The sequence below is a fragment of the Perca fluviatilis genome, chromosome 11 (genome assembly GCF_010015445.1).
Source record: "Perca fluviatilis chromosome 11, GENO_Pfluv_1.0, whole genome shotgun sequence".
NCBI lineage: Eukaryota > Metazoa > Chordata > Actinopteri > Perciformes > Percidae > Perca > Perca fluviatilis.
In genome coordinates, this window is record NC_053122.1 from 23,538,101 (window position 1) to 23,551,812 (window position 13,712).

The following is a 13,712-nucleotide window of genomic DNA, read 5'->3' on the forward strand; positions in this document are numbered from 1 at the left end:
TATATAGACTGACAGCACAAGCTACAGCCTCAGGAGACAGGCAGGAGAAACAAAGTACTTCTAATTTTCAAAACACAGAGTTACAAAGACAAAAGAGTCTCTTTAATCTGTCACTAGTAGGACTCCATCTGGTTATTGGGGAGACCTCAGAAAATTATCCACATAAAAGAGGGAGTGTTTCACTCTGTTCTTAGCCAAAACAACTCCTAATGCTTTCATCTGCAACACCTCTGACTTTCAAAACTTCATCATCGCCAACACTACAGCCCAATTTCATGTTGCAGGGTCCAAACTTTAATATGCTTCTGCATGGATAGAGGCTGAGTGAATGAACCCCTCAACTACAAAGATTCTCTTTCATTTTTTAATCGTATGACCTGGTGCTTGTGTGTATGATTTTGTATAATCAAAAGCGTTATATTCCTTGGCCTGTCCTTGGAATAACAAGCAATGATTAATATGCTGATAAAACAGATTAGATTCTCAGGGGGGGCACTTGGAGCAGTGAGGAAAATAAAGACTTCAAGATTTACAGATAAAACAAGGAAAGAAATCAGAGCAGTCATCTTCATGGGTTTAATCTAACCTTTTTGGAACAAAGACCCACCAGGCTTCTGGGCTGACGTGGCCAGCATCTCCTCCTGGACGGTAGCCTGAACAGGCTCTGGATCCGAGTGCAATGGAACAGCAAGTAATTCCGGTTTGGGGTCATTGTGCATTTCAGGAGGCCCCGGAGTGCCAGGTTCTAGGTCCGTGTGCTTTTGAGCCAGCTGTAGACCAGTCTCAGAGTCTGTGTGCATGGAGGCTGGCTGAGGGCTGAGCTCTGGGCCGGTGTCCATATCCTCTGCCTGTAGCGCCTGCTCTGCAGCAGGAGACTTGCAGTTGGAACAAACATAGTCCTCTCTGGGGTGGATTTCTGCTTGGCCTGAGTTCTGACGCTCGCACTCCAGGTGTAGCCATCTGAAAGGAGGGCAAAGGAATTTTAAGGGATTGTTCGACAGGGATCTCTGTGAAATATTAAAATGTGACATTTATTACTGAGGTTTTACTAGCGTTTCCTTACTGTTACCAGGGAACATACAATCGCTACAGGAATAAAACAAGGAAAAAAAGTGTTGCGTTTTAAGTATTTAAGTTATAGACAAATGCTCCTTACCTCTTACAAGTCTGGCAGAAGACTAAGTCTTTGTGATGCTCAGGGTCCAGGATGCAGGCGCACATAGAACAGCTTAGAGCAGGGTCCTGGTTTTGGACGCAGTTCTCACACAGCAAGCTGGTGTGGTGCCATTGCACGCTGGTTCGTGTTCCACATTGGATGCATACTCTACAGTTCTGAGGAGCAATAGGAGTAATATGTCTCTCAGTCTCAATACGATTAGAATACAATGAATACAAGCATGGAATTTGTTCAGGCCCACAGCGAATGTGAGGGAGTATCTTTAAGACCGTAACTCTTTTCCAGCTAAACGTATGAGGTAGAGCTGGGGAATAGGACTAAAAAATAACAATATTTTTAGGCCCTGATGAAATGGATATACAAGGCAGTTTTCTAATCAGACAGATCATCTAGACTAACCAGTTTTTAATAAATGCCAAAAAGAATAAAACTTTTAAAACATTGGCATCAAATGTATTAGGTTCTAGCTACATAGCTTCACAACATTTGGCTTCTATTTCAGCAGAATGCCTCTTAAGTGCAAACATATTCAGCTTTCAAACATAATTTAATAGGTTTATTGATTTAAAGTAGGGCTACTTTAGGCTAAATATACTCTATGCAGCTGTATTATGAATGCAAAAATATATATTATATATTATTATTATTATATATAATATATAAACAAATATTGGATAGGGCTTATTAGACACTCCATACTGTAGCAATCTCATTGGGATCTGGAAAAAGGACATTTTAAGATTGTAAGAGGAAAAAACAGAAATTCTACACAGCAAAGGTTTTCTCCAACTGTTCTTGATCACGTCACAGTACTGAGTCTGCACTGTTGAGAGTACATAATGATATTGCCTTGTCAGTAGATGCCGGGAATCCTACTGTTTTAGTGCTTTTAGACCTCACAGCAGCTTTTGACACAGTGGACCATGCAGTCCTCCTCTCTCGCCTTGAACATTGTGGCGCATCAGAGGCTCGGCACTTAAATGGTTTAGCTCCTATTTGGCAAATAGGAGCTTTTCTGTCATGATTGGTGACCTCTCCTCGTCAGCTGCTCCTCTCTCTTGTGGGGTACCCCAGGGCTCAATTCTTGGCCCCATTCTGTTTTCTTTATACATGTTGCCTTTAGGGGCTATTATAGGAAAGCATAACCTGTCATTTCATTGTTACGCAGATGATTTGCAAATCTATTTGCCTATGAAAGCTAATGTTGCACTACATTCCCTGCTTAGTTGTATCGCTGATATTAAGTTGTGGCTTTCAGAAAACTTTCTTAAATTGAATGAAGATAAAACGGAGTGTATTATTTTCAGTGCTTCAGTCACGCAAGATGGTCCAGCTTTGAATCTGGGAGCTCTGGCATCCTACACTAGGTCATCGGTCAAAAACTTGGGGGTTACTTTTGATTGCAGCATGAAATTTGACAAGCAGATCAGTAATGTTTTTAGAATGAGCTTTTTCCAGCTTCGTCTCCTGGCTAAAGTTAAGACTTTCCTGAACAGGCATGATCTAGAAAAGGCGATCCATGCTCTTATCAGTTTAAGATTAGATTACTGTAATGCTCTTTATATTGGTCTGAATCAAACCTCCATCTCACGTCTTCAACTTGTACAAAATGCTGCTACTCGCTTTTTAACAAATACATCTAGACGTGCACATATTACTCCCGTTCTCCACACTCTACATTGGCTCCCTGTGCGTTTTAGAATAGATTTTAAGATTTTGTTGTTTGCTTTTAAGGCCTTAAATGGTCTGGCCCCGGAGTATTTGTCTGAAATTTTAACTTTGCAGGAGCACAACCCGTCATTGCGTTCTTCAAATCAGCGAGTTTTAGAAGTGCCTAGGTCAAGGTATAAACATTGGGGTGATCAGGCTTTTGCAGTTGCTGCCCCGAGACTCTGGAACAAGTTACCCCCTGATCACAGATGTAGCTCTTTTTAGGTCCAAACTCAAAACGTATCTGTTCCGTCTGGCCTTTAATACGTAGCAGTGGTGTGACAATTTCATTCTTTTGTTTCTGTGTAACCTTTTCGGATTTTACTGTTTTCTATGTTCATTCTTTCTATTGTATGACATGTGTTTCTGATGTTAAGCACTTTGGATACCTGCTGGTTTTTGTAAAGTGCTATATAAATACATTTTGATTGATTGATTTGATTGCTTATTTTCCACAAGACATGGTCACGAAGCTTGTTCAGGAAAAGTGTACCAGTACGTACTTTTTCTCGGCAATTTAGTGACTTTGCAGCTTAGTAGACTGGCTCGCCACTCAGCTTGAGTAAGCCTTTGGGCCCTATCTTGCACCCGGAAAAGCACACCGCAATGCCCGACGCAAGTGCCTTTGCTAGTTTAATGGTCCTGACACACCAACCCGATAATCGGCCGTTGGAAAGTCTGGCGAGGTCAGTAACTCGAGTCTGTTTGGTGTATTCCGTGCACAGCGCGCGCACACTATGCTTGTTACACACACAGGGAAGCGCAGCAGCACACAAACATGCAAAAGATTACAAATAAAAATATCTGTGCAAATCCGCCATCATAATAGCAATGCGCCAAGGTACAAACGTGCCTGGCTTTTAAAAGGGAATGGGAGATGACCCTCCGATTGGTTTAGTGCATGTTACACCCAAAACACACCTATGAATTAATGAAGATACTAAGTACAACCCTTTTGAACCATGCGCCCGGACCCTTTTTCCGCCGTCAAACTCCCAAAAGTGGATTTGGACACGCCCTAAACGCACCTGCGCCATGCGCTTCACACCATGCACTTAGATCGTTAAAATAGGGCCCTTTGTCTCAAGCGTAGCCTGCCATTCTGGCGCTCATACATGATAGAGGAACATGAAAGAGCATTGAAACTTAAAAAAAAATAAATAAAAAATAAAAAAAGACTAATGCTTTATTGATTGCTACTTCAGTCAGACATTTGCACTCAGAACAAAACTACCATGTGAGTGGGGACAGGGGTTGGCGGCGGGCTGAGTCAGATAGTGAAGCCAACTGTGAAGACCTTTAATCACCTTCTGGCTCTATTGCCACCACCTTCTCAGACCACTGCAGAAAACTGGTTGGTGTGTTAACCAGCCGCCTGAGTGACAAGCACAACATTTACTCTGCTGGAGGATGATGGGAGGGGCTGCACCACACACACACACACACACACACACACACACACACACACACACACACACACACACACACACACACACACACACACACACACACACACACACACACACACACAGTTATCTTACGGCACTGAGGCTGAACTGAAGCCTTTAAAAGATCAGCTGGCGTGAGTCATTTCTTAACCACAGGAAGTACAAATACAAACCACGAAAAAGTCATATTCTCATGGGTGGTAGACATTTTACTCTGTGCCAGAGCAAAGATTCATATCTTGAATATTTTCCATTGAATATTAATGCCCACACACAGTGAGGATTTTGTGTTGCAGTTTGCTGCAAAATTATACCTGGGGGAAACAATAGGTTGGCACTTCCAATAGTAAAGTAACTCTAAAATATGTTTACATACCAGTCAGATTAAACCTTATTTTAGGCCATACAGAATCACATGAGGTCTTTCCTACCTTACATCTCCATCCGTTGGTGGGAAGAGTGTCTATAGCAGGTTGTAGACAGAAGGTATGGTAGCCTTTGTCACACATGTCACACACCAGCATTTTAGTGTCCTCTCCTGGGTTCCTACAAAGAGGGAGAGAGAAGGTTGTATGAAATAGTACAGCATAGGACATTGATATACTGCACATAAACAGCAAAAACCTACACAGATACACATCTGTGTACATACACAGTTTTCGTCTTTAGAAGGTTTCCTAAACAATTGTTGTTTTTTATAATGCTTTAGTTCTCAGTGGAGCACTTGCTTCCCTTTGAGTTTTCAAATCAGGTGTACATTTTTGAGACTTTGTTTGAAGTGATCTGTTGATACTGGATCTCAGTGTTATGGCAAATATCAATTCCATTAGTTATCATGTTAATGAATGAATGAATTAATCAGAATAGAAAACCAGCCTTATCTGCCATAGCTACATGTAATATGTGCTCTCTATTCTTATTTTACAGAAAATAGATTTTTTGTTTTAGTGCATTTCTTGTCAACACTTAAATGTTGTATTTTCATACAACCCAAAAAATACAATAGTAATTCATACTAAAAATTAGAGATGCACCGATAGACCGGCCGGTGACCGGAATTGGCCGGTTTTCACATGCTCGGCCATGGTCTGACATATGCTGATTTCATGCCGGTCAGTGCTACAATTAACTGACAACATAAGTTATACGAGTTACAGTTCCCAAGGATGCACGCACACACGGACGCGACAGCACAGTCTCTTTTTCCTTTCTCTAATTTTTTCCGCCGTGTGTCACGCGTATCCACTCGCGGTGTGAAGCGCATGTCCGCGCTATTCTAGCACATGTAGGGAACCTCAGGAATTAAGCTGCAACATGTCAGCTGTTTGGAAATTCTTCAGCGTGTGTGCAGAAGATAACAAGTTTGCAATATGCAATACCTGCAAGGAAAAAGTAGGGCATGGAGGGACAAAACCAAAATCTAATTTTTTTTTGTTGGATATTGGATGTGACAAGAAGGAAATGGTTCTAACATTGCACTTTAGATGTTTGAGAATTTCCCACACCAGGGGTAATTTATATAGTTCTATTTTATAGTGATCCATTATCTGTTCAAAAAATGTTCTATGTTCTCTGCAAAATGTTCTATTAAAGAAAAGATAGAAAATAAATATTTGGGTGTGCTGTTAAGTGGTTAGAAAAAATGAAATCGGAATCGGCTAAAATCGGTATCGGCTGGCCTAACTCAAAGAAAATCGGAATCGGCCAAGAAAATTGTAATCGGTGCATCTCTAATAAAAATACTACTTTTGCCAGACCAGCTGGACCACTGGCTGAGCACATTAACTGACCACCCATTGTTGATAAACACATACACAAGATAAGGCTTTCAGCACCGAGTAGGCGAGGACATACAACAAGTTGGCCTGATATGTTGCATTCCGAGCCAAAGCAGTTACCTGTGGAGGACATTCATTTACCTTGTTATACATTTAACTAGTAAGGTTTTATTATTTATTTATGTCAGTATTTTGTTTAACTTTAATATATAATGTTATATAGCCAGCAGTGTAATGTTTTTATAGTTGCTAAAGGTGGCAAATATAGATTGTTTACAAAACTATTACAGGAATGATTAATTGTAGTTCATCAGAAGGGTGAATGCAATACTGTATTGTCATAGTTAACAAACAAAGTAGTGCTTGCTCCTGCTGAAATTATAGTATGCTAAAGTATTAGCCTAGCTGATATACAGTAGCTTAGGGCGTATAGCTGTGTGTCACAATGTGTTGGTGTGCTACATCTCTAATTGTATGGTTGGCAAGGAGTAAGGACAATTGGTATAACATCCACAATAAAAGCAATTTTTATGCACAGGCAATGACAAAAGGATTTAACAATTTGAAGGAATCCGTAAAATGGGTACGAGAACTTCTATGGAAAAAAATGTAACAGACAGCTCAATGGACAGTGTTCACCTAAGGCAAACAGGCCTGGTTGCTAGCAGAGCTCCTGTGCTGTTTAAATAAGGTCAGAAGTTACAAGACTGAGCTTCAGGGTACACCATCTAGTTAGCTCCTCACAAACCACAGAGGTAAACAAACCAGCAGTAGGCACCATGCATGTTAGCTATAGAGAAAATTAGTAACACGAAAAGTGAAAGAAAAGATAGAGAGGACAAAAACATTCAGTCTGAGATACATTATTTAGGCGAATGGGAAGGTGACTCACTTGCATGTCAGGCAGATTTTGCACTCGGGGCACTGCCAACCTGCCCTCCTTAGAGGGGTCACCGCCATGTCCAAGCACATCCCATGGTAATGCTGACCACAACTGGTGCAGAAGAGCTGGTCCAGTAGGTCCCCTGGGCTATCACATAGCGCGCAATGTACATCATCTACAACTATGGGCAGAAAAATGAAAGAAACAGGATTTACGTCAGGAAAAATCAGTGAGACAATCTTACATCAGACAGTACAGTTGATACAATGTAATTTCGTCACATTTCTAATTTTCACTTAAGTAAATCATTTTACTATTGCTGTATGTATTCAAAACTACTTGACTTACATTTGTGAATGGCCAGTTCAATGTGTTCTGGGCAGAGGAGCGAGAGACTCCTGATATCCTGAAAGGTCCCAGCTGCCCCCGCACAGGGGAAATGGTAGAGTTGAGCACATCCTTCAGCACAGCACTTGACGGATGCTCCAAGGCGCTTACAGTATGCACAGTGCTGCAGAGAAAGAGAGATCCCAAAATATGTCTAAAATGTCTTTATCCACAACTTTACTTTATTAATGGTCAAGCCAACAACAAACTCCAAAACATTTTTATGACTGACTTAGCTTATATAAAGACAGTGCTTGATCCTTTAATGTCCCTTTGGAAAAAAAGGCATCTGGCTTAGAGAAGACCTCTGTTTAAACCCCTGATCACATTTATGCCAGAACATAATCCATTCCCTATTCCTCTCAGTTCTATGAGTGTGCACTAATAGCCACTCTGGAGATCAAGTGCAAGACTTGCTGATGGGCTACACGTCCAATGGGCAGCAAACGCAATTGGAGAGCTGTGCCACTGCTAACACTAGGAGCTAAGCTGCCAGGAGAGCTCAGCGCTGTTGAGTGGCGTGACCTTTTCCATTTCACAGCTGAGAGATCCACGCTGCCGGGCCGACCTTTACCAGCCAGTCTGATCCATCAGCTTTGCTGTGCCTCACTGAAGAAGTCCCTCCCTGCTGCCCCAACACATTAAGATGGTGTTAACACCTATTAGTCCATGGATGTTCTCCCCTGACTCACCTTTGTGCTCCCTGAGTCAATGGCTCTGTCCACATTAAGCAGAGATTGTCCCTCGCCCTCACAAACACCTTCGGACCACAAGGCACAACTCTGATGTGCCCAGCATTGCCCTGAAATTTCAAGACATATAAAAAGGTGCTTCTTATTAAAAGATGTGACAACAAAAAGTTAGAATCTAATTAATATCTGGTGCAGATTATGCATCAACGTATTGAGCGTTTACAGATAATGCATTCATGAAAAATGTTAACTTTCCATTAAAAGTGCTATCGATGCTTCATAAAAAGGAGTAAAAATGTCTATTAGTCTTACCTGACTCAAAGAGAGACTGGACGTTAAGATATTCTGGAAGGCCGACATGAGAAAGTTCATCCCAAAATCGACTGGCTGGGTCTGGTTCTTCCTCGCAGCTTTCAGACCCACTGGAACAAAGGAAGAGGTTTGCAGAAAAAGCAGGTCAGCACAGTTTTTTTTTTTTTTTTTTTTTATTATTATAAAAGAGGACAGCTAGAATATTTGAGACACAGAAGGACAGACAGTCAATTTAGGAATGAATCGAGAGTAGAGCCATTGAGGTAGAGGACGATGTGCAGTTTTTACAAAAGCAGAAAGATGAAGACAGAGAGAATGAGCTGGGGGAAAAATGTTAGAGAGCAAATAAAAAGCTGTGGGGGAGGAGGGAGAGGAGGAGGAGGAGGAATAGGGCCATCTTGTTTGGCATGTGCACAAGAGGCTGGCTGTTCTGTCTCATGAAATCTGTTGAAAAGGATGTGTTTCCCCGAGTCCCTGGCTTGAACTAGTGAGCTGCATAGCATGCGGAAAATGTGGAGAGGGAGCATTAGCATTTAAAAAGGACCTTAGTTCCAGTAAACAAACCAACGGCCAAAATCAAGAGACTGGTTTCTGGAAGCATGATGGCACACTCATGACACAGCCTTGACAGATTATTGTTTACAGCCAAAGTTTCATCACCTCATTATGAAATTATCTTCTCCCACCTCCTCACATTTTCACAGTTTTGCCCTTTGTCCACCCTCTCTGCTTCCCTGACAAATAAAGAATTTCTCCTCCTGCCCTGTGCTCCCTCCTGTGCCTCTGTGTGGCACAACCAAGTTCTGTCCCCAATGACCAATCACACAGCAGCAACACCACCACAACTTCTGGTTGACTTGGCATGCGGCCAGACCCGTACTGCTCTCACTGCCCATTACGTCACTGGGAACCCAGAGAGAGACCCAACTCCTTCCAAACGACCAAAACAAATTAGGCAGTCCAAAAGAGATCGAGGAGGGTTTTTTGTTCCAAACAGTGTGCAAATATGTAGCGCCCCAGGAAAGGCTCATGTGCACCCTTCACCTGATGTGGCATCCCTGGGGCCTGGGGACACCAACTGCTAAGGCAAAGTAATAATTTAGCCTTCGAATGTAGAACACAACACAACCTGCTAACTGAGAGGGGCCCTTTAGGTTGTCAGGTCTGTGTGTTTGTTTTGTGTGCATGCTCCTTTGTGTGAACCAGTTAGTGTGTAGGTAAATATGCATGTGTGGTTATTTATTAACCACCACAATTGTTTTCTTTGACCAGGATAATCCAGTGACTATCAATACTGCTTTCCAGGGACAGGGTAAAAGGTAATTTCACCCGAAATAAATGAATACATTTTCGACCAAAAAATCCCGAACACCCAAGTCACAATAAATATTTTACTACATTTGTTATTTCCCCCCATCAGTGTCCAGTTCAAATGTTCTTGCTACAGGTACTCATCACAGATGACTTTACTATCCTGACCAACATGGACAGCCAAACCACTTGTGACAACGGTGTTACCCAGGCCCACTTACTTCGTCTTTTCCCGCTGTCCTGAGGTGGTCTCTCCGGCCATTTTTGGCTGAGTGGTTTTATCACCATCACGGCTTTCGTTTGTTGAGCCTCCTCCACCCTTGTGGCTGAAGAGTGACTCAAGCTGAAGTGTGGTGCTGAATACTTGCAGATCCCCCTGACCCAGCAGGCTACGGCCACCGCAGTAACAGAAGGCACAGAGACGTTCACTGAAACAAAGAAAATGAGTGGTAGGGGTTGTTTAATTATATATACCTACTGTGACTTAATACAGCGCCACGCATGTCACCATAAATTAAGGCCTTCCTACTCTGGAAGCAGCAGCATACTGCTTACCGGTATAAGCATAATGCCTACATTTGTGAGGCAAGCGCACACACTGGCCACATTTCCACCCGGTATTAAAATCCGATCTGAGTGATTTGATCACAATTGGACAGCTCTTATTACGTGTATCCCCACAGAATGTGTCTTCAAATGAGTCTTGAATGACCACTTGTGATCAGATCTCACTTCCCCGCTCTATATACAAATAAACATGTACATCATTTCGGTAGGCGGGTTGTGCGTTTGTTGTGTGCGTATAAATTTCAGTTTTTACTCTCACATAAAATCATACATTAGAAACGTGCGATGACTAATGAAAACACACTGCCTACAATTTGTCAGGCAGGATAGAAAGAGGTTTTGGAAAAAAGTTATTTTATGTTTAATGTTTGCTTATGCTTCATAATGATAGCTTTTAAACAACAAAATAACGGGGGGGGGGGATTTTGTTGTGAAGAATTTATAGGAAATGAAACAGACAGCTGCGGATACAGTGGGGAGGTATTTGATACACTGCCAATTTTGGAGGTTTTCCTACTTACAAAGCATGTAGAGGTCTGTAATTGTTATCACAGGTACACTTCAACTGTGAGAGACAGAATCTAAAACAAAAATCCAGAAAATCACATTTTATGATTTTTAAATAATTAATTTGCATATTATTGCATGATATAAGTATTTGATCACCTACCAACCAGTAAGAATTCCGGCTCTCACAGACCTGTTAGTTTTTCTTCCCTCCTGTTCTCCACTCATTACCTGTATTAACTTGTTACCTGTATAAAAGACACCTGTCCACACACTCAAACAGACTCCAACCTCTCCACAATGGCCAAGACCAGAGAGCGGTGTAAGGACATCAGGGATAAAATTGTAGACCTGCACAAGGCTGGGATGGGCTACAGGACAATAGGCAAGCAGCTTGGTGAGAAGGCAACAACTGTTGGCGCAATTATTAGAAAATGGAAGAAGTTCAAGATGACAGTCAATCTCCCTCGGTCTGGGGCTCCATGCAAGATCTCACCTCGTGGGGCATCAATGATCATGAGGAAGGTGAGGGATCAGCCCAGAACTACACGGCAGGACCTGGTCAATGACCTGAAGAGAGCTGGGACCACAGTCTCAAAGAAAACCATTAGTAACACACTACGCTTTCATGGATTAAAGGTCCCCCTGCTCAAGCCAGCGCATGTCCAGAGGAGGAATGGGAGAAGGTCATGTGGTCTGATGAGACAAAAATAGAGCTTTTTGGTCTAAACTCCACTTGCCGTGTTTGGAGGAAGAAGAAGGATGAGTACAACCCCAAGAACACCATACAAATTTTGAAGCAAGGAGGTAGAAACATCATTCTTTGGGGATGCTTTTCTGCAAAGGGGACAGGACGACTGCACCGTATTGAGGAGAGGATAGATGGGGCCATGTTTAGTGAGATCTTGTCCAACAACCTCCTTCCCTCAGTAAGAGCACTGAAGATGGGTCGTGGCTGGGTCTTCCAGCATGACAACGACCCGAAACACACAGCCAGGGCAACTAAGGAGTGGCTCCGTAAGAAGCATCTCAAGGTCCTGGAGTGGCCTAGCCAGTCTCCAGACCTGAATCCAATAGAAAATCTTTGCAGGGAGCTGAAAGCAACAGCCCTGAAACCTGAAGGATCTGGAGAAGTGGGCCAAAATCCCTGCTGCAGTGTGTGCAAACCTGGTCAAGAACTACAGGAAACGTATGATCTCTGTAATTGCAAACAAAGGTTTCTGTACCAAATATTAAGTTCTGCTTTTCTGATGTATCAAATACTTATGTCATGCAATAAAATGCAAATTAATTACTTAAAAATCATATAATGTGATTTTCTGGATTTTTGTTTTAGATTCCGTCACTCATAGTTGAAGAGTACCTATGATAAAAAATTACAGACTTCTACATGCTTTGTAAGTTGGAAAACCTGCAAAATCAGCAGTGTATCAAATACTTGTTCTCCCCACTGTATAAGAGCAGGCAGCGCCGGAACAAAAACAGTGACACATCACTAATAGTATGAAGAAAGGAAAAAAAATAAAAACAAAATAAAATGTTGTTGAGAACTTAAACAAGCGGGAAATGTTTATCACATTAATAAGATCCCAGGAGATTCTGCTGGTGTGCCCTCCATCACCAACATCGATAGCAGAGACAGACCAAAAGATCAATTACAACCTTTAACAGTGGCACCTGGGAGGAGAGTGTTGGCTCTACCAGCTGATGACTCCATTTCAATTCATCCATGCATGTGTACACAGCAAGGCAAACAGCATGTCACATTGCTGGACACAAATGCTTATACATGTACACATTCATATAAACCCTTTGAGAAATGAACATCCTTGTGTGTGTTTTTTTAAACAGTTATGGACAAACTTTAATGTTTCGAACCTGCTATTGACTTCTCTACTAGCTGGGACAGATGGCCCGGCTGAATTCTCGGCTGGAGGACTCTGTGTTGGAGGGGAAGAGGGCTTGTCCTCCTCTGGCACCTCAGTGGCCACCATTTCCACAGTTTCCACTGGCTGGATTGGTGTTTCTGATGGTAACAAAAACATAAAAGAATCAATTAGTCTGTAAGAAACAACTAAGCATTACATCTCTCCACAGCATTTATGAGCATTGCAGCCTATTCAACAATGCACTCAATGCTATTAGCTGATCTTCAATTAACTGCCAATTATTATAAGTAAATTCAGCCTGCAGCTTCTGAAAGCTACATGCTGTAATAGGGCAGGTTGATAGCATTTATTAGTGAGAAGGGTGGTAAAATACGGGGACGATATGCTCAAGCAATGATTACAGTAAACCCAATGGAAACATCAAGCTCTTGCACAGAATAGCATTAACAAAAGGAGACAGGGGAAAAAAAGCAAGAATCACAGATGCCAACATGTTTTAAGAAGTGGGGTTTAATATTAATGGGAAATATTATGCCTGAAATACAACTAAACTCAATTGTGTTACTATTATGAGTGCTTTTGATCTAAATTACAAAAAAGGGCTCAATTCCCTGTGCTAATCATACAAAACAACTCCCAAAAGTATCTCTCACTGAGACTTTGGGCCATGCTGAATTTTTATTAACTTTTCATTGAAATGTAATTAGGTTAATACTGCAATGATTCATTGTCATCCAATGGAATTACACAAGGAGATATTCAAACTCATTACCTCCAAATAACTGAATGGACCTTTTTCACAGCAGACATTTTGACTTGAAAAGCACAGCTGAAATTGATAACCTTAACGATGGCTCAATTCCATCAAGTGTCCCAGTAAGCTATTTCAGTGAGTCAGCATGAACAATACCAGGACCTCTCCTAAGTGGAATGCAGCCATCATTAATGGTTTTGAATACACCTGTGCTTTTCCTACTATGACATGTCAACATGTCTGCCGTGAAAAAGGTCTATGCACCTGTGGAAAACTTCTTACAGTCTTGCGATATGA

The 13,712-nt window shown here is 41.8% G+C and overlaps 1 protein-coding gene across 1 annotated transcript in view; it reads right to left on the reverse strand.

The window, feature by feature from the left end:
* Positions 1-13,712, reverse strand: part of kmt2cb (lysine (K)-specific methyltransferase 2Cb) — a 78,401-nt gene that overhangs the window by 45,138 nt on the left and 19,551 nt on the right. The window contains exons 4-12 of the mRNA XM_039815259.1: positions 12,651-12,798; positions 9,920-10,126; positions 8,388-8,497; positions 8,076-8,185; positions 7,345-7,507; positions 7,006-7,177; positions 4,767-4,881; positions 1,157-1,332; positions 608-960 (exon numbers count right to left, since the gene is read on the reverse strand). Of these exons, the coding sequence (XP_039671193.1) occupies positions 608-960; positions 1,157-1,332; positions 4,767-4,881; positions 7,006-7,177; positions 7,345-7,507; positions 8,076-8,185; positions 8,388-8,497; positions 9,920-10,126; positions 12,651-12,798 (1,554 nt within the window). The remainder of the gene's footprint in view (positions 1-607; positions 961-1,156; positions 1,333-4,766; positions 4,882-7,005; positions 7,178-7,344; positions 7,508-8,075; positions 8,186-8,387; positions 8,498-9,919; positions 10,127-12,650; positions 12,799-13,712) is intronic.